This window comes from Panthera tigris, chromosome A1 (assembly GCF_018350195.1).
Source record: "Panthera tigris isolate Pti1 chromosome A1, P.tigris_Pti1_mat1.1, whole genome shotgun sequence".
Classification (NCBI taxonomy): Eukaryota; Metazoa; Chordata; class Mammalia; order Carnivora; family Felidae; genus Panthera; species Panthera tigris.
In genome coordinates, this window is record NC_056660.1 from 122,006,091 (window position 1) to 122,027,734 (window position 21,644).

Genomic DNA, 21,644 nt, shown 5'->3' on the forward strand with positions numbered 1-21,644 from the left:
TTACGTTATCCAAAGTTATAGACATTTTTAGTTTTCTTCTTGCATCTACCTAGGTTTGAAAACTAAATCTGTAAGCTGGCTTCAGTGTTCAGACCATGTGAACTCCAAGCCTAATGCCTTTTTTTTTCTCCAAGCCTAATGTCTTTAATGACCAAGGCAGTGAAGGAGCATCCGGCATCTGCTGTATGGCCTGGCAGATGCCTATTCAATTAAAGTAACCAGTGGTAGTCATCAATTCACCAATTCAGGTTCTATGAATTATATAGGGGCTTCAACCACACATGGCTATGTGACCAGTCATGGAAATTTCATCTGGAAATGGACACAAAAAAGCCAATAATTTAATGATATTCTTGTTACATTAGGACAGGGAGCCCTGTTTCTATGGTGGAAAAACTGAAAAAATTTATGGTGACAGATTTTGAATTCAATAGAGCAGCACATGCTTTATTTTCTTCCTCTTACACTATTTCTTCTTTCCTTTCTAGAGTCCTCTTTACAGTAAAATAAGTCATGTTAACCTTGTTTTATGCTCGAGTAAGCCCGTAGTTTTTATTTCTGAGAATTACCTCACGTAGGGGTTGGCATACTTTTTGTGTGATGGGCCAAATAGTAAATATTTTGCACTTTGCAGTTCACACAGTCTCTGTCATAACTACTCAACTCTGCCATTGTAGCATGAAAGTAGCCACAGATAATGAGAAAACAAATGAAGGTGGCTCCCTTCCAGTAAAATTTTATTTATGGGCCCTGTAATTTGAATTTCACATGATTTTCACTTGTCACAAAATATTCTTTTTATTTTTTTTCTAAGCATTTAAAAATACAAAAGCCATTCTTAGCTTATGAGCCATGTAAATAGATGGTGGGTTGGATTTGGCCTGCAGGCCATATTATGCTAACCCCTAATCCAAAGCATCTGGCAGACATATATTCATATATGCTGGGGACCCCCCAGTATCCACCTACAGCCCTCTAGCCTTAAGCTGAGAGGCCAGGCAAGGATATTGATATCTGTTCTCTGTTGATGCTTAAAGCCATTCTTCACCATCTCTCTTCTGGTTGGTCATCGTGCACCAATGGAAATACTTGGGCCAATAAATCTACTGTTTTAGTGGATAAAATATATTACTCTTATAATATACATTATCTGATAGCCATACAGACTGGGTTCACATAAATGGGTACCAGTCTGTAATTCATCTGAAATAACACTAAGTAGAATTTATTTTCTACTAGGGACATTTATTCAGCTAGGGGGCTACAATTGATCACCCCCATTCTACCCCACCGTTCTACTTTCCAACTTGTTCTAAGGAAATAGCCAACATATTTTTGACTTCCGAGCATATTCATGAATTGGGGTTCAGGCAGCAGGAAAAGAAGCTGTTGGTGCCCATTGCTTGGTTTTGGCACCAGTAATGGGTGTCAGTAAATCCCAGACTCCCTGGGGCACAGAGTTTCATAAAAAGGAAGTGCTGACTATGCAAACAGATGCCATCAATTGGCCTTGGAGGCTGCTTCTCTGGAGAAAGTTCAAATATCCTTAAAGAACCTGCCAAGCTCCACATGTATTAGTGGCAACCATTTGCTGCCAACCATTTGGGATGATAAAGGGCTAGTGAGCCCGCTAAGTAACTTTTCATCAGGGGATCACAAGTGATATGCTCTAGAGCTGTCCTTCAACTTTAACTAGTTTCATGGTGTCAGAGAATTACAGGCTAACCCAGTGACTCCCAGACACCCTCTGTGGATAAATGCCAACCTATGGCAGTGCTTTTCTTTATCTGTGGTAAAGGGAGAAAAATGGGGGCCGTGTAGTAAACTTCTCATAAAGCGAATACTATTAAAAATCTCAGTTCTGGGGTGCCTGGGTGGCTCAGTCAGTTGAGTGTCAGACTCTTTAAAAATTTTTTTAATTTATTTTTAAGAGACAGAGCATGAGTGGGGGGGGGGGGGGGAGAGAGAGAGAGAGAGAGAGAGAGAGAGGGAATCTGAAGCAGGCTCCAGTCCCTGAGCTACCAGCACAAAGCCCACCATGGAGCTTAAACTTGAAAGCTATGAGATCATGACCTGAGCCGAAGTCAGATGCTTAACCAGCTGAGCCACCCAGGTGCCCAAGTGTCAGATTCTTGATTTCAGCTCAGGTTGTGATCCCAGGGTTGTGGGATCCAGCCCCACAGTGGGATCCAGCCCTGCAGTGGGCTCCGGGCTGAGTGTGGAGCCTGCTTAAGATTCTTTCTCTCTCTCCCCACCTCTGCCCCATTCATATGCTCACACGCTACATCTCTCTCTCAAATTAAAAAAAAAAATTCAATTATAAGATTACATTCTTTCTTGTGTGTGTTTAGTATTTAAGGATTTTAGAAATAGAACTTTTTTCACAGTGAGACTCTTTTCACAAGTCACACTGAAATGACTTGCCTCTCCAATCCTGTGTTCTTATCTGTAAACGGGGGCTAATAAATTATATCTGCCTCATACAATTTTTGTGGGAATAAAAAGAGATTATCCATAAAGAGTATTTGGCATAATGCCTGCCACACAGTAGTCATTCAATAAATCTTATTAATACCATTATCATAATCACGAGGTTTTAAATGTTCTTACGTGGCAAATAAATAAATAAAAGCTACCCAGTGTTGGTTTTCTTTTCTCCTCTAATGTCTTTTTAGGGTGATAGGATTTTCTGTGAAATTCAAATGTATGATTATAATTGTCAGTAAGTTCTATGTAGATAACTTACATGGCTAAAATGAAAAAAAAAAAAAACCCAAATAACCTATTTTAATTAGGACAAGGATTTTTCAGTGAAAGATAAGGATACCTGGGGCCAGCAGAGTGGGAACGTAGATGGAAAGCTGCGAATTTATTCAACATTTATTTTCCATATAAAATAATTGAGACTCACTGATGGTTTGAATGTGGAATAAGAAGGAAGAACAAAATAACAAATTCTAGGTGTTCATGTAAGTAGGCAGGAAGATGGCTAGGACACTGCTGAAGTGAAGGTAGGGCACTGAGCCATTGGTACATGCTTAGGCATAGTCAGGAGTTCTTGTCTGGGGGTGCTTGGGTGGCTCGGTCGGTTAAGTGTCTGACTCATGCTTTCAGCTCAGGTCATGATCTAAGGTTCATGAGATTGAGCCCCGTGTTGAGCTGGGCTCTGCGCTGACAGCACGGAGCCTGCTTGGGATTCTCTCTCCCTCTCTCCATGCTCCTCCCCTGCTCTCGTGCTCTCTCTCTCTCTCTCTCTCCCTCCCCCTCTCTTTCAAAAGTAAATTAATAAACACTTTTAGGGGGGGAAAAAAGCTCTTGTCTGTGTGCATAAAGTGACGGGAGACTAAATGGTGATGTTAGGTAGGACACTGGGACTGAGCAGTCAAAGGTGAGTGGGAAAGTCTGGCCTAGCAATCTCAAGATGTGGTTCCTAGTTCTCTGGGGACTGATGAGTCTGGACTGGGAGAGGGTGGAAAGAAAAGAAGAGAGGAATCCCATTACTGAGAGTCAGGCAGAGGAAAACTATCCAGCTAAGAAAAATGAGAAGCAGGAGCTAGTGAGGAATGAAAAACCATTTGTTCTGAAATTTAAGACAGAAGAGTAATTCCTGGCACCTGGGTGGCTCAGTTGGTTAAGGATCCGACTTCGGTCCAGGTCAGGATCTCACGGTCCATGAGTTTGAGCCCAGCATTGGGCTCTGTGCTGACAACTCAGAGCCTGGAGCCTGCTTCGGATTCTGTGTCTCCCTTTCTCTCTGTCTGTCTCTCTCAAAACTAGGCATTAAAGAAAAAATTTTTTTAAATAAGAGAGAAGGGTATTTCAAGAAAGAGGGAGTACCTACTTCTGTTGAATGGTCTGGTGAATGTCGGGTTGAGGAAAGTAAGAAATACCTGTGGTATCAGGCAACCAGGAGGAGACTGGGGACGTAGGCAACAGCTGTTTGGTAGGGACAGGCAGGCAGTAGGCAGACTCTGGGGAGCTGGGGTGTATGAGAGGTTAGGATATAGACAAAGAAAGTGTCATCAAGTCTTTCAACAAGTTTGTCTAAAGGGGAGCAGAGCAATGAGCCAATAGCTGAAGCAGGATATGATGTTAAGGCAGAAATATTTTTTTAAGAGGAGATACTAGACTGAGGCTCCAAGTCTAAGCTGTCTACCAATATAAGGGGAAGAAACTAGGAGATCATGTGAGCAGTTACCAGGGCTGGCTGCATCCAAGTGGCACACTTGGGCTCTAATGCCCTGCAGTTGCCGTCTCTAAACTCTTACTAACTCTATCTCTGAATTTGTATTTGTGAGGTCTGATGGGACAATGGATCATACCATGGGGATTTGGAGGCTTGGCTCACATGCTGCTCCCTCCCTAGGAAGTGCTCTAGGTCGGTCGATCCCCGTGATGCCCTCATCCCTGCCACCCTCCATCTATGACAGAAGTTTGGGTGTTGATGAGGACATGGTGGGGGTGAGCACCTTCGTGACATACCCAGATGGGGCATGGTGGTGGCCGTCATTGTCCCAGGCTGGTGGTTTTTCTGGGAGGTGGCCAGCCTGAAACTCTCTCCTGGACTCTCACTCATCCCATCCTCCCATCCAGATACTGAGTGTGTCATAGAGTTCGTTGTGGAAGCAAGTGATGCGAAACATGCTCAGCAACCAGTGACATTCTCGTTAGGAGCAACAGCGGAGACCAGCAACCATAATGCACTTTATCACTGGATCAGGGTGCAGTTTACCCATGGCTGCACTGAGGCACAGGATAATTAAACCACTGTCCTGAAATCAGATAGCCACGTGGCTAGATCCTAAATCTTTTTTTTTTTTTTTTCAGTATGCTATAGGCCCAGTGTGGGGCTTGAACTCACAACCCTGAGATCAAGAGTCACATGCTGTACTGATTGAGCCAACCAGGAGGAGCCCCTAGATTCTGAATCTTGATGTCAAGCCAGTCTAATTTGTTCAGTTACAAATATCCACTTAGGATGCCCAATCAGAATGAATGTATAAAATCAAATAAGTAAAGATGGGGGCTGCTTTTTAATAAAAAAAAAAATCAAATGTCCATAATGCATCTACTACTGCTGCATCCTGCTCTCACAGAGCGGAATCACTGCATTTCTCAGTGACATCTGTCTTCGCTTCTGCTGTAACTCCCATGCTGACCCCTTAGATGACATGGTTACGGAATGGTTAGGGGTTCCGTATGTTACACCTTTTCTCATCTGGAATTAATTATTGCAGTTCATCATCACTCCTGAGCTTTTCTCATCTTCCTCCATCAAAGACAAAAACTGCAATAACATTCATGCCTTTCGCTATACATTTCACCATCATCATCACTCATTCTTCAACCTTTTTATATCAACCTAATTTGTTTGACACCTTGAGGGATAATTTTGACTTACTTTTACAAAATATTGAAGTCCCTGCCACTTTGATAACTTCTGCATTTTCTGTCCAGGGTATGCATAAGTTACTAGGAAAAATATTCTAAATTTTTTTTTACATTTATTTATTTTTGATAGACAGAGAGACAGAGCCCAAGTGGGGGAGGGGCAGAGAGAGGAGGAGACACAGAATCCAAAGCAGGCTCCAGGCTCTGAGCTATCGGCACAGAGCCCGATGTGGGGCTCAAACTCACAAACTGTGAGATCATGACCTGAGCCAAAGTCGGACGCTCAACCGACTGAGCCACCCAGGTGCCCCAATTACCAGGAAAAATATTCTAAACTAAGGCTTGGTTAAGCATTAGGAAGAATTTGTTTAATTCCCATGTTCCTAATTGGGACCTAGAACTGGTTTGCTTCCTTTTCTTGGTGGGTTTACACTCAAGACTATGGTCCCAATAATCCTCATGGTTAACAGTTTGTGGGGATTATCTTCTATAAAGGTAGATGAACTTAACTGCAGCTATTCTTAGGAAATGTATGTTTAATAGTGAGTTTTATAGCTATAAAATTAGCACATCTGAGGTACAGAAATCTTGGAAAATAAAATTAGGAAGAAAAAATTACCCACAATGCCTCAGCCCATTGATAACCACTGCTAATATTTTGGGGGACTTTCCCTTGGCAATCTCCATCCTGCATCCTTTCTAGTATCCCTCAATTCCTCTTGGCCACTACACTTTCCTTCAGACTTCTTATTGACTTATTTGCTTTCTTAATTGTTTTTTCCTCTCACTTAAAACACACACACACACACACACACACACACACACACACACACAAACTTCATGAGGACAGGGATTTTTGTCTGTTTTGTTCACTTTTATATACTCAGTACCTCCCTGTCGAATGAATGAATACATTGTATAGTCTTGTCTTTCTTACTTCTGATATATTTGGGATGATGTACTATATAGTTCTGTACCTTCATTTTCACTTACATCATGAGTAGCTTATCCCAGTTTCATAAAATTTGTTGATTTCTTTAAAGTGTAATTTAGTATACATGAAATCCTACAACATGGGCATATTATAATTTATTTAAATGTACAGTTTTAAATATAGTGAAGTACTAACATAGAAAGGAATTCTCTTAGAGTTCAGTAGCTTTTTTTGTGATGCTGAATAATTAAAAAAATTTTTTTAATGTTTATTTTTGAGAGAGAAAGAGAGAACATGAGCAGGAGAGGGGCAGAGAGAGGGAGACACAGAATTCGAAGCAGGCTCGAGGCTCTGAGCTGTCAGCACAGAGCCCAACACAGGGCTTGAACTCACAGACTGTCAGATCATGACCTGAGCTGAAGCCAGACGCTTAAACTACTGAGCCACCCAGGCCCTCCATGTCATGTTGAATAATTTTTTAATCCTGAAAATTATTTGGGTGGTAGGAATAAAGATACATATTCCTTATTTTGGAGTATTAAGTCATTATTATATAAAATAATACGGTAACCAGTTTTGTTCTGTTTAGACAGTATTAACATTAAGTATGAATATTATGTAATAAATAAATAGTCACTTGAATGAAGTGTGGAAGATTCTGCACCATTTGCTGAAAGCTGACTTTTTAAAACATTTTTTTAGGTTTATTCATCTTTTTTTTTTTTTTTTTTTGAGAGAGAGAGAGAGAGAGAGAGTGCGCATGAGCAAGGGAGAGGCAGAGAGAGAGGGAGAGAGAGAATCCCAGGCAGGCTCTGCACCCTACCACAGAGGGGTAGGCCTACCCTGTGGTAGGGTGCAGAGCCAGAAGTGGAGCTCAGTCTCATGAGTGTGAGATCATGACCTGAGCCAAAATTAGGAGTTGGATACCCAACCAACTGAGCCACCCAGGTGCCCATTAGCATTTTTTAACTGTGGAAAAATATATGTTACATAAAATTTGTCATTCTAAACATTTTTAAGTATAGAATTTGGTGGCATTAAGTACATTCACAGTATGTGCAGCCATCACCGCTATCACAGAATTTTTTAAATTATCCCAAATGGAAAGTCTATACCCATCAAATAGTAATTCCCACCATGCCCCCTCCCTCTCATGCAATATTTGTCATTTTGAACCTGGCTCATTTCACTTAGCATAAGGTCTTCATCTGTCTTGTAGCATGTGTTAGAACATCATCTGTCACTTTTTGTGGCTGTATTCCATGGTACATGTATACCGCATTTTGCTTATCCATTTTTCTGTTGATGCGCACTTAGGTTATTTCCACCTCTGGGTTACTGTGGATAATGCTGCAAGAACACTGGTGTATAAGTCCCTACTTTCAGTTCTTTGGTGTATATATCTAGGAGTGGATTGGCTCAGAGATAACTCTTTGAGTTCAACCATTACAGGTATCTACCACACGCGGCTGCATTCACCCTTACATGATGGTAGAGAATGAGCCTTCTGTTCTCTTCAGAATACTTTTGAGAAGGAGCCCTGTAATCATCTCACAACTATGAGCCTGTGTCCTTAACCCATACATCACTGCTGGACATGGCAGAGCTTTTGCTTATCCATACTGAAGGAGTGGGTGGTTTTAAAGACCAGGATCATTTGGGGCACCTGGGTGGCTCAGTCGGTTTAGTGTACAACCCTTGATTTCCGCTCAGGTCATGATCTCATGATTCATGAGTTCGAGCCCCGTGTTGGGCTCTGCACTATCAGTGTGAAGCCTACTTGGGATTCTCTCTCTCTCTCTCTCTCTCTCTCTCTCTGCCCCTCTCTTGCTCACACACTCTATCTCTCAAAATAAAAAATAAAAAAATAAATAATTTAAAAGATTAAAAAAAAAAAAGACCAGGATCATTTAATTTTTGTTCAAAATGTGCTGACAACAGGCAATTTCAATAGTCATTAGATTGTGTTCAGGATAGAAATAATGTGCAGCAGAATTATTTCCTCTTAGTCTCCCCATTCTGGTTACCAAGCTTGACACCAGGGAGCCCCCAGGGAATTACAGAACTCTCTCTTCAAGGATCTCAACAACTGTTCTCCGGCTCTACTCAACAAACTTCTCAAATTTACTTCTTGAATAGTCAGAGCACACTTCCATCTATTCATCATGTTCTTGGAACACGTAATTGGAGTTAGAATTAGCCAGTCTTTATCCGGTCTTAACATGTCATCACATTTTCTCTTCCTGTGTTTTGAGATGCACATGGAAAGCACGTGCCGCTGTCTAGTGTTAACGAGCTTCGATTTTGGAGTCAGAAGCTCCAAATTAGTTTCCCATTACTAGTTTCCAGGACTACTGTAACAAGTGCTACAAACAGAAGACATCCCCACAGTTCTAGATGCTAGAAGTCTTAAGTCAAGGTACTGGCAGGGCCACGGCCCACTGAATTGTCCAGGGGAGCATACTTCCTGTCTAGTTCATGTTTCCGGTAGCATCACTCCAATCTCTACCTCATGTGATCTCTCTGTCTCTGTGCAAACTTCTCTCTTCTTACAAGGACACCAGTCATATTGGATTAAGGGCCCACTGAATCCTTACTGAATTCCATATAACCTCATCTTAACTTAATCAATTATATTTACAACAACAGCATTCTCAAATAAGGTCACATTCTGAGGTACTAAGGTAATAACTTCAATCTATCATTTTGGGATTCCTCAATTTCTAACCAATAACCGTGATTTGTCACTAGCTCTATGAGCCTGAGCAAGTTACCTACTCTCCTGAAGTCTTAGTGTTTTATTTGCGTTTTGGGGCTCATAAGGATTATATGAAAGAAGGCATGTAAAATGTCTATATTGCTTCATATCTAAGCGTTGGAAAGTGCTAGCAGATTATCATTAGATTTGTGACGGGGGTTTCTAGGTAGCGTTTTATCTTAGGATTCTGGTTTACAATATGATAAACTCTTTAATTTTAAAGAGATCTGTTAACATGGGATCCACAAATAGCATTCTGAGGAACCCTGTAATTTATACCAAGATTAGTTTGTATATCTGCATTATTTTCTTTCCTGGGAAAGGGTCCATGTATTCACCAAAGGAGCCCATGCCATCCCCTCACATCTAAGAATGTGGTTACTTTCATATTCAGCAACTCATAATGCTCTTGGGGTAGAAGGTTCATAGGGAACTTTGAGTACAGGAAACTTAGAGCAAAGTCAGAGAGACAGGCAACTGCCAGGTGGGTTAGAGAGACCAGTGCTTGAGTGCTTTCCCAGTGTGGTACTTGTCTTAGCTTATCACAGATTGAGGGCAAAGTATCACCACCATGATGTGCAGAGCAGAGAAGTGAAACTCAGCAAGGTTAGAAAACCTGCCCATGTTCACGTATCTAGGAAGAGGCAAAGCTGAATCCTCATCCTGCTCTGTCTGCCTCCAAAGCCCAAGGACCATGTTTGGCATTTGCACAGTACTTGCTTATTCTCTTGTAAGTTGACTCTCAAAGTAATTTTGAGATGTGTGTGAGAAAGCAATCATCATCCCCTTATTTGGATAAGAATACGAGTCTAAAAATGGTTTTAAAAAAAACACTAGCCAAAGTCACCAAGCCAGTAAGTGGTAAGGAGAGATGGCTGTCTCTGGCTGCTAATGTTAAGTTCTTTTTTTTGGAGGGGGGGTAGGGGAAGGGATGAGTGCTCTTGTTTATTGAGTACCTACTATAGTCTTGATATATTCCCAGTATACATTATCTCATTTAATCTCCATGATAGCCCTGTGTGGTAGGTGTCATTAAATCTACTTTATGGATGAGAAACAAACACAAGCAAGGCTTCCAGGGTAAGATGATGAGTCAAGCACATTCCTTCCATCCCCCAAGAACCGGAAGTGCTGTGTGCCTCTGGAAGGACAGGTGAAGCAGGAAGACTAAAATAAGGAAGATGTTTGGATAGCTGTATAAAAATCAATCCTGTCCCTTCTACCACTTTGTCAAAAGAAAAAGAAAAAGAAAAATACTAGTTCTCTCCATGCCACACTGTGGTTTATCCTCTGGGGAAGAGGGTCTCCTAACTGGGGAGACCCAGAATACCCAGGGCAGGGGTGCCTTGTGGAAAATGGAGGGAACAGGCAGGTACATGACCACATACTGTGTGCTCAGGCCCTCAGCATTGGCTCTGATAACACTGGCAGCTGGGGGCTCACCTTCCAGACAAGAGGATAATAGAGGATTTTTGTCCCTCCCCCGCCCCGCCTGGAGATTTTGGCCAACCTAAGAAAGAAGATCTACAGTTATCAACGTAGGGGTTTTTTAACTCAGCATCCTAGCCAGAGCTCTCTAGAGTGAAGCTTACCTTTGACAAGACCCACTCACATGCTCAGCATTTCCAGACAGGAGTTTAGGTCTCCACACTTAAATACGAGCAGATAACCAAGGGTTTTCAAACACATGGGAAAGACTTCTAATAGGAGAGATAAAAACCCAACTTAAGGAAAAGTGTCAGAGAGATGTTAAAATATAACAACTATTTTTTTAATAGAAAAAAATAGGATACCAAAGAAGCAACATTCAGAGAGCAAAAACTAGCTTTAGGGGAAAAAAATTTACAGCAGGAGTGGAGAGATTCAAAGGAGGTTTAGAAGATAAATTTAAGGAAATTTTCCAGAATGAGTCAACAGACAGAGCTAGAAAAAAGCAGGGTAAACAAAAGAAAATTTAAAGGCAAGTCTAGGAGTTCTAGTTTCTAAATAATAGAAGGTTCAAAAAGAGGGAAAGAAGGGAGGATACCATCCTAGTTAATTTAAAGAAAAAAAGAAAAGCCCCAAATTTAAGGACACATGTGTCAAGAATGAATGAGCCAATTCAATACCCGGCACAATGAATAAAAAAAAAAGCTGTATCATCATGAACTTTCAAAACATTCAACACGAATATACAATCCTGTAAGTTTCCAGAAAGAAAACTGTTGCATCAAAGGATCAGGCATCAAAATAACTTTAGACTTTTCAGCAGTGACACATAAAGCTAGAAATTAAGGAGAGCAATGCCTTCAAAATTCTAAAGGAGGATAATTTCCAACCTAGAATTCAATGCTCAGTCGAACTCTCAATTGAGTATAAGCAGAATAAAAATAGTTTTCATGTATTCTAGTCTTCAAAAATTAACCTCCCTGCAATCTTTCTTACAAAGCTATTGGGGATGTATTCCACAAACACAAAGAAGTAAAACAAGGAAGACAGTGCAGGAAAGAAGCAGGGAATCATCACTAAAAAGGAGTGAATCAAATCCATCCCTGGGTGATGGTCAAGGGGAATCCAGGGTGGAAGGTATAAAGCAAAAAAGATCCAGAAGCAATTGGGCCAGAGGACTCTGGGAGGGACATTTTCAGGAAGGGGAATTTAAGACAATTAGAGAAGAGTTCGAAATTGAATTAGGAAAAAGGATACAGGAAATTGAGCACATGTATACACAAGACTGTTATTAACTGCAGTGAACATAAAAATTGTACAAGAAAGGAAAACTAATCATAGTTTACTCTATGATGCAAGGACCTACACCATTGCCAGACTCATAATAATGGAATACTGAATGCTGATTTAATTGAAATTATTCTATCAAATACAGCTACATTGGAAAGATGGGCTCATGTTGGGATGAGACCCTAAGAGTAGAAAAGTGAGCTAAATCTTGGAGATTTAATAAGTAATGGCTAAAACTGAAAAGACAAAAAATCATACTATTTAGAATATATGGTAGGAACTAACAAATTTATTAGCTACAAGAGGTGTGAGTGTTAGCTTCTTGGCCAGGAGAAATTAGAGAGTGAGACAAGGGTGTCATAGGACTAAAATCAGTGTTTTAGGGTCACCTGAGTGGCTCAGCGAGTCAGGCGTCTGACTCTTGATTTTTGGCCCAGGTCATGATACCAGGGTGGTAGGATGGAACCCTGTGCTGGGCTCTGCACTAAGCACGACTCTGCTCTCTCTCTCCCTCTCTCTCTGCCCCTTTCCCTGCTCATGCTGTCTCTCTCTCTCTCTCTCTCTCTCTCTCTCTGTCTCTCTCTCTCTCTCAGAAATAAACGTTAAAAAAAAAATAGAATATAACCCATGTTTTATAATAAACCTTTAGACTGTGGGACTGTTCAAACTGTGTAGAAAAAGAATATAGAGATACCTAACTTTGATAAAAGTAAACGTTCTCAAAAGATAGAAAAATGAATCAAAATATCAATCAAGGTTATCTTTAAATTGTTTTTCTTCTTTCCACTTACTTCTGTCTACTTAATCCTATATTTTTTGATACCAAAAGCATATTCACTTTCTATAAAACATAATCTTCTTCAGGGTACCTGGGTGGCTCAGTCGGTTGAGGGTCCAACTTCGGCTCAGGTCATGATCTCACAGTTCGTGGGTTTGAGCCCCGCATCGGGCCCTGTGCTGACAGCTCGGAGCCTAGAGCCTCCTTTGGATTCTGTGTCTCCCTCTCTCTCTCTGCCCCTACCCCACTCACACTCTCTTTCTCTCTCTCTCAAAAATTAAAAAATGTAAAAAAAAAAATGTTTTTAAATAATCTTCTTGGGGCACCTGGGTGGCTCAGTCGGTTAAGCGTCCAACTTTGGTTCAGGTCAGGATCTCATCATGGATCATGAGTTTGAGGGCTCTGTGCTGGTGGTGCAGGTCCTGTTTGGGATTCTCTCTTCCTCTCTCTCTTTGCCCCTTCCCACTTGCACTCACTCTCTCTCTCAAAAGAAATAAATAAACTTTAAAAAAAATTTTAAAAATACAAAATAATCTGTGAACAAAAAATTGAAGTTCAGAAATGTCAGGTAAATGTCCTAATTCCATTCATCCTGTAAGTGGTAGAGCTAGATTCCAGTGCAGTTCTGACTCCAATCATTTTTTTTAACTGTTTACTTCTTTATTTTGAGAAACACAGAGCATGAGCAAGGGCAGGGGTAGAGGGAGAGGCAGAGAGAGAATCCCAGGAAGGGGCTTGATCCCACAAATCATGAGATCATGACCTAAGCCGAAATCAAGAGTCAGACACCTAACCAACTGAGCTACCCAGGGGCCCCATCACATTATTTTTTTTAAACCTTTGATTAAAGTATCCATTAAAAACCAAGCAGCAAAACTGCCACAATATTCTCTCCCTCTCTCAAGGTCCACAGAGTCTCTTTCTACACCAAACATCAACACTGGATTGCTTTCATTTGTCTACCTATTTGCCTATATATTTATTTATTTATACCCATCTAATTCCAGAAAGATCAAAGACTGAGTTCCAAAGATACCATAGAAGGGGGCGCCTGGGTGGCTCAGTCGGTTGGGCATCTGACTTCAGCTCAGGTCACGATCCTGCAGTTTGTGGGATCAAGCCCCACGTCAGGCTCTGTGCTGACAGCTCAAAGCCTGGAGCCTGCTTCTGATTCTGTCTCCCTCTCTCTCTGCCTCTATCCCACTCATGCTCTGTCTCTTTCTAGAAATAAATAAACATTAAAAAATTTTTTTCAAAGATACTATAGTAAGATAAATTACAAATGAGGCAAGGGGCGTTTGATTACACAGGTTTTGTGTTTTCATGAATGCTGCTGAGCGAGCCATACTCTGTTTCCTGAGACTGTGACTTACTCTCAAGCTCCTTTTGTTTTTCTGAGGGCTTAGCGGAGCCCTGGGCACACAGATGCTCAATTGAGATTTGTCAGTTTGACCTGCTAACAAAACTATAGCTTCTGGAGAAGAGACTTTAGCTTCTTTCCCACTTTGCTGGGACTGTCTTAAAAGGGTAGACATGAGCCTTTGACTACCTCCATTTGCTAATGAGATACTTTATGTAACATTTTAAGCATACTTGCAAAGCAAAAAGACTAATGACTTATTAAAAATTGGCAAAAATCTATGAATAGATAGTCCTCTGAAAAAATACAAAGATACAGGGCTTTCCTGATCATTAAAGAAACATAAAGTCGATCAATAATTCAGCTTCCTTTCACTCATCAGGTCAAAGACTGTGGGTGTGATAGCACTGGGAGGCAGTGGACAGAATGGCATTCTTACATATTATGGTGCAACAGCTTTGAAGGGCCAGTTTACAGTGTCTATTAAATTGGAAAATTCACATACTCTTTGTTACACCATTTATGCTTTCATGAAGCAAGCTTACAAACCTTCGCTCAAAAGCTGACCAAGGATGTTTGCGGTAGTATTGTAGGTAACAGCTGAGAATTAAACCATCTTTGAATTGCCATCAAAAGGCTAAATATTTTATGGGACATTCTACACAATGTCATACAAAAGAGCTGTTTAAAATAGTTAGATATAGATCTCTGTGTGAGGGATGAATGAACAGAAAGAATATAATTATACAGAAAGAGCTTATAATCTATGCTCCTATAGGAATGATAGTATGTTGCTATAGCTGTCAAAAGGGAACACATATATGAAGAAAAACTCTCTTAAAGGATACATTGAATTCGTTAAAAGAGGCTGCCTTCTGGGAATGCAACTAAAAATTCAGAATAAGAAGTCTCCATTTTCTTTGAAAAATTGTACTTTATCATTTGTAATTTTTAGTTTTCAGGGAGCTGGACATTAAATTTATGGTTTATAGCAGCTCATCTCCAAAACCACCTGTGAGTCAAGTGTAATTAGGACCATTTTACAGATGGGAACCCATAGCTGGTGTCCTTGTTCCCTCATCAATAGAAAGATCTACATAAACACCAACAAGTGCAGTTCTCAATAGTTGTACATATGTTCATGATTTGGTGTTTACTTAGGCTGTAAACACTTTTTTAATGGCAAAAGTAAAAAAGTTTCCAAATAGTTTTACCTAAATTAGAAAAAAAAAAAAAAAGGAGGGGGTTTCTGCTTTACCTTCTATTCTCCCAAATTCCCAGTGTCAGGCCTGTATAACAAACTCCAAAAAGAGCTTCCCCTTTGCTTTGCTTCAACACTGTTTACTGCACAGAATGTTGAGGCTGGGGAATGGTAAGAGAAGTAGAACAAAGAAAAGAAAAAGCATCAGGCACTGGACTCTGCAGTGAGCAGAGTTTCCCCTTATGTTTAGGGGAAGATTTGGGGCAAGCTGACTTGACCCACGTGATCCTAAAAGCAGAGACAAAGAAATCTCACCTTGCTCCCCCGACTCTGCCTCTGGATGGGTCGAGCCACAGTAATAGCAACAACACAAGATAACTATAGAAATAGTGGCCGAGAGCCCAGGTCCAGGATCAGAAAGGCATCTACATAGTGTACGTGACAGCCACTGGGCAGACTCAGGTGGTCGATTCTGCCCACTCCTGCACTCAACCATCGGGTGTGGCTTTGTGACAACAGTCAACCAGCTGTCCCCTCAACTGGTCTTACTTTCTACGTGACTTTAGGAAGTGTGAGTCTGCCAATGAACGGAGCGTGATTTTAGTGTTTAAATGTTTTCCATACAAGAGCCCCTGAAGGCAATTCATCAACTTCATTCAGTGCTCACACAAGAGAAACAAAACTGTGTTGGACTTTTTGAAAGACTCCCTTGGTTTTTAAAGCGATACCTTTCTAGAGGATTTTCATGTGTCGTGTTTTTTTAAGTTTATTTATATTTTGAGAAAGAGAAAGAGTGGGAGCAGGGGAGGGGCAGAGAAAGAGGGAGAGAGAGAATCCCAAGCAGGCTCCACACTGTCAGCACAGAGCCCAATGTGGATCTCAAACTCACAAACTCATGAGATCATGACCCAAGCTGAAATCAAGAGTCCGACACTTAACCAACTGAGCCACACAGGTGCTCTGTGTGTAGTTTTGGCTAAACAAGGTTCCATCCTACTTTCTGTCTTGAGAACCTAATCCCAGGATCATTAGTCACTACACTAGTTACAACAATTGCAAGGTATTTAATCTCTCTGAGCCGAAGCATCTCTAGCTCTGTAGGCTGAAAGGTCTCTGTGAGGCTAAAATGAGACATAAAAATGACATGCATACCAAGCCATACATAAACAGATCCCTCATGCATAGAGAATTTCTGTGTCTGGTTGACTTGTGGAGTATGTGCACCTACCCCAGAGAAAAACTCGAGAATGAGCCTTTTTACGATACTTGGTATTTTTAAAACTATTTGAAGTGATATCATAACATGAGGGCCCATTCAACTCCATCGGTTAATGTGACACCCCTCCAGACAACATCAAGGACACTGCACTGGCATGATGTTTGCTAAGACCAGGGTGAGCATTCATGTGTGAACACACAACTCAGAAGCAGATAAGAAAGGTATTGAAGGTTCCAGCTCTTCTGCCTGTCTGTTCTTCCACAGGCCACATCCCATAGGCCAGGTCTGTGAGTGAAGTGAGAACCAGGCTCTGCCTCTCTCCACACCCAACGGCTGCCTTCAAGGCCCCACAGAGACCCAGGGTCTAAAAGTACCCCTAGAGCACCTCTCTGTCTTCTTGGCACGAGATCTCCTTCATGAATCAAGAACAAAGTTGTAGAACGTGATACAAGGACAACACATAACAACATGACAGCAAAGGTTAACTGTGGAAACTGAGGAAACACTGCAGGAATACCACACCACTGACTACAAAAACCCAAAATATGTAGAAATGACACTGACAATTGCCAGTTTTTTCATGCTGACTCATAATATCCATGTGCTATGACAGCAACGTAAGGTAGCGTTGGTTGGGAGTCTGAATTATGCTCGCCCCTAAAAAGTAGTAGTAGAAATACTACTCAAAGTGATTAACTCAAGTTGATAGTCTAAGTACTTTGTGTATGGGAACTCATTTCATCTTCCTCTAAACCCGATGAGACGCACATTATTTTCATACCCATTTCACAGATGAAGAAACAGAACACAGAAGTAAACCGCCAAGATTATACAACTATGAAACGTAGGAGGTAGGATTTGAACGCAGGCAGTCCGTTTCCAGAGACCATATTCTTCATCTCAGGGGCTGGCACGCTTTTCTGTAAAGGGCCATCTAGTAAATGTTACAGATTTTTATGTGGTTGCATATTCTTTATTGTTTTTTTTTTTATCATCCTTTAAAAATATAAAACCAATCTTAGCTCGTAGGCAATACAAAAGGAGGCTGTAGGCCTATTTTGTCCTGTGGTCATAAATAATCTGCTGGTTGATACTATACACGGTGATCAAAGGTTTAAGCATACAGTGGATGTGGTACTTGATACCCAGTCCCTGTGGCACATCCTATATGCCTGTAATACAAATGGGTTTCTGTTGACAAAATAATCCATAATTTTGACTTCATCTCTTTCTCATTTTGCCTGAATTTATGAGGTCTCACTGCCTTTTCAATCAGCTTCCCTCCTATTGCTGGACATTCAAGAAGGGGCAGTAAGTGAGTTGGAGCATTACCCTGATTCCAAAGCCAGATAAAAACACAACAAAAAAAGAGAACTACAGGCCAGTATCGCTGATGAACACCGATGTAATGTGTGTTCGACAAAATATTAGCAAACTAAATCCAACAATGTCTTTAAGAAAATCATTCACCACAATCAAGTAGGGTTTAGTACCTGGATACGAAGGGGGTTCAATATTCACAAATCAATGTGATATATCACATCCGTAAGAGAAAGAATAAAATCCATATGGTCATTTCAACAGATGCAGAAAAAAACATTTGACCAAGCACAACATCCATTCATGAAAACACGCTCAACAAATTAGGTTTACAGGGAACATACCTGAACATAATCAAGGCCTTCTATGATAAACCCACAGCAAATATCGTCCTCAATGGGGAAAAACCGAGAGCTTATCCTCGAAGGTCAAGAACAAAACACAGATGTCCACCCTCACCACTTTTATTCAACGTAGAACTGGAAGTCCTAGCCACAGCAATCAAAAAAGAATGAGAAATAAAAGGCATCCAAAATAAGGAAGTAAAACTTGGACTATTTGCAGATGACATGATGTTATCTATATAGAGAAAACCCTAAAGGTTCCACCAAAAAATCTACTGGAAATGATAAATGAATTCAGTAAGATCGCAGGATGCAAAAATCAATGTACAGAAATCCATTGCATTTCTGTACACTAATAATGAAGCAGCAGAAAGAGATATGAAAAAGAAACAACAATCCCACTACAATTGTAACAAAAATAACAAAATACTAAGAAAAAAAATTAACCAAAGAGGTGAAAGAATATGAAAACACTAATTCAAAGGGATACACGCACCCCTATGTTTATTGCAGCATTATTTCCAATCCCTAAATTATGGAAGCAACTCAAGTGCCCATTGATAGATGAATGGATAAAGAAGATGTGGTGTGTGTGTATGTATATGTGTGTGTGTGTGTGTGTGTGTGTATTAGAATATTATTCAGCCATAAAAAGGACTGAAATCTTGCCATTTGCAACGATGTGGATGGGGCTAGAGAGCATGATGCTAAGTAAAATAAGTCAGAAAAAGATAAATACCATATGATTTCACTCATATGTGGAATTTAAGAAACAAAACAAATGAACAGAGGGGAAAAAAAAAAGAGAGAGAAACAAACCAAGAAACAGACTCTTAACTATAGAGAACAAACTCATGGTTACCAGAAGGGAGGTTGTGAATGCGTGAAATAGGTGATGGGGATTAAGATGTGGGGCTCGAACTCACGAACTGTGAGATCATGACCTGAGCCAAAGCTGGATGCTTAAACGGCTGAGCCACCCAGGTGCCCCTAAAGCAACACTACTCTTGCTGCATTGGAGACATTTCTAACCTATTCTATTTTGTTTAAATTTTGGATGCTTTTCATTACGACTAAATTTATTTCATAACTCATTAATGGGGCTTGACCCCATTAAGAACCACTTCCTTGGAAGACCCTTATGCTCATGCTGCTTCTATTTACAAGAACCAATTGTTTTGAGGTTCTTGTGTGCCTTTACAACTTCGTTGGATTTTTTTGCTGAGAACCAACCATGTGCACATCACCTTGCAAGGCTTTGTGGGAAGTGCAAAGAGTTTGGCTTCCAACTACCTCAAGCCAGGAATTTTCTGAGTTGCTAGGAAACCAGGATGGACAAAAGGACCTACCATCTCTGCTCTCATAGAGTTTATAATCTAGTGGATGAAAGAAATTCAAACTACAGGAATTTTGGAAATTAAGCCATTCACTTGACTAGCTTTAAGTAAACAACTTTATTAACACTTTCTGGGTAGAAAGTATGTTTTTCTTGTCTAAGAGGATCAGTCTCATTTCAATAGCTGAGAAAATAGAATTCAGTCCCTTCCTACAAATGACATTGTTATTTTGTGTTTGAATTCAAGGTTATTTGCTTGATTCAAGGTTACATGCTGCCTCACATGATTGAATGGGTTGTACAGTAGAAATAAAGTGATTTGGGAGTTCAGGAGAAGAAATGATTAAGTCACATTCAAACATTTCAACCCTCAGAAAGCTTGGTAAGACCTTAAGAGTTCCCCTTACCCATATTTTTTTCCTTCAGGAGTAGCTAATGTAATTATTCTTGGAAAAACAGACAAAATAGTCTTTTTAAAGAGAAGAGTGGTAACTTCTAGAGTTTTGCAATCTTCTCTGAATAAACTCTTAAAATCCCTCATTTGGAATTTTACTCCTCTAAATCGTTATTTCAAAAACCATGAAACATAGTGGAACATTTCCTGAAGATCGACAGGTCAGGGAACCAAATGTTGTCACTTTTCTGAGAGAACCTGTACTTTGCTGTTCTTATCACTGAGAATTTCATGAGCACTGACCAAGAGACCACACTACATGTAAACAAACATCTGCTTCTGACTTCTAGAAGCTCAAATGGCAACTTCAAAGCACCATTCAGTGAAACCCTGCACACATATTCTTGGGAATCTGTTAAGATATTTGTGCCTTGGGAATCGGCTCATTCTATAAACTCATAATAGTATCCTTCTTGGCAAAAAAGAAATCATTTAGGTACAACAGAGTGATTGTTATGAGAAAATAGGCAAAGGGATTTTTACAATGTGGATGCTGAGGAGAGCCACCTTCATAAAGGACCAGATCTCTCCGTAATCGTCAGTGTTCAGCAGTGTTCCTCCTGACCTTACCCGCTATGTGAAATCCACTGTTACATGCTCTTAGAGCTCCACCATGCCTCTCCTTAACGTTCAGGGGGAGTTTTAATTGTCCATTAATTTATGACTATTTAGGCTATGAGCATTTCTCTCTCTATGGAGTCCTTACTAGACTACAGTCTCCATAAAGGTAGAGATTTGATTTTTACTTTGCCATTACTATATCCCCCAGTACTAAGCACTGTGATTAATAAATAATACTTGTTTAAGAAATATTTATTGAGTGAATGGGCATTTTAAGATCATCTGGAATGCTGGTTGAAACAAGATACTTCAATTTCACCAAATCTTTATTATTTATTAGTGATCAAAAAGCAACTAACTAATAATCCCTCACATTGTTCTTCTTTTTGTTTTACAGTCAACTTTGACCACTTTGAAATTTTGCGAGCCATTGGGAAAGGCAGTTTTGGAAAGGTGAGAACCATAATGATTAACCACCGGCAGGGTTATATACCTCAGGGAACAGAGTCTGAGAATATTCAGATTATCTAGTGACGGGGACCCTGAGGAACGATAATTCAGAGAGGTTGTTATAAAATTGTCACTACAGTTTGAGGTGTGTGATATAATGAACACCAGTTGTTCTTAGAATTATTTCATCGTCATGCCCATTGACTCTCACTAGATTTTAAGACTTTCTCTCCACGATAAGGAGGACAGTAAACTTTTGGACTTAGTGACCAACTGTATCAGTATCTTCAGTAATAGTTATCTTCTCAATGTAAGAGTTAAATCTTATGTGGAAAAGAAGCTGTCCCGTTTCTGTTTTTTCCTCAGGTATCCAATGTTTTTATTCTCAAAAATATACCATGAAAGATAGATCTAGTCTAATTAAAAAAAATTTTTTTAATGTTTAATTTTTATGAGAGAGAGACACAGAGTGTGAGCAGGGGAGGGACAGAGAGAGGGAGACACAGAATCTGAAGCAGGCTCAAGGCTCTAAGCTGTCCATCAGCACAAAGCCCAACACGGGGCTCAAACCCACACGCCATGAGATCATGACCTGAGCTGAAGTCAGATGCTTCTGTGACCCACCCAGGCGCTCCACCAAGCTAATTATTTTTGCAAGAACGTTCTAGATTCAAGTCCTGATCATTAGTTTCTTGGTGGAGACATACTTTGAGAATATTTCTTATTAATATTGAGCTTGCATTCTAAAATCATCTGCTGTCCACTTTACCAGACATACAGAACCTCTAAAAGAATTTTGAAAATATGGATATCGTGTTCC

At 40.3% G+C, this 21,644-nt stretch overlaps 1 protein-coding gene across 2 annotated transcripts in view; it reads left to right on the plus strand.

Annotated features, from left to right (window-relative positions):
* Window positions 1-21,644, plus strand: part of STK32A (serine/threonine kinase 32A) — a 133,824-nt gene that overhangs the window by 12,625 nt on the left and 99,555 nt on the right. For both annotated transcript variants that reach the window (XM_042986632.1, XM_042986640.1), the window contains exon 3: window positions 20,772-20,827. In XM_042986632.1, coding sequence (XP_042842566.1) covers window positions 20,772-20,827 — 56 coding nt within the window. The remainder of the gene's footprint in view (window positions 1-20,771; window positions 20,828-21,644) is intronic.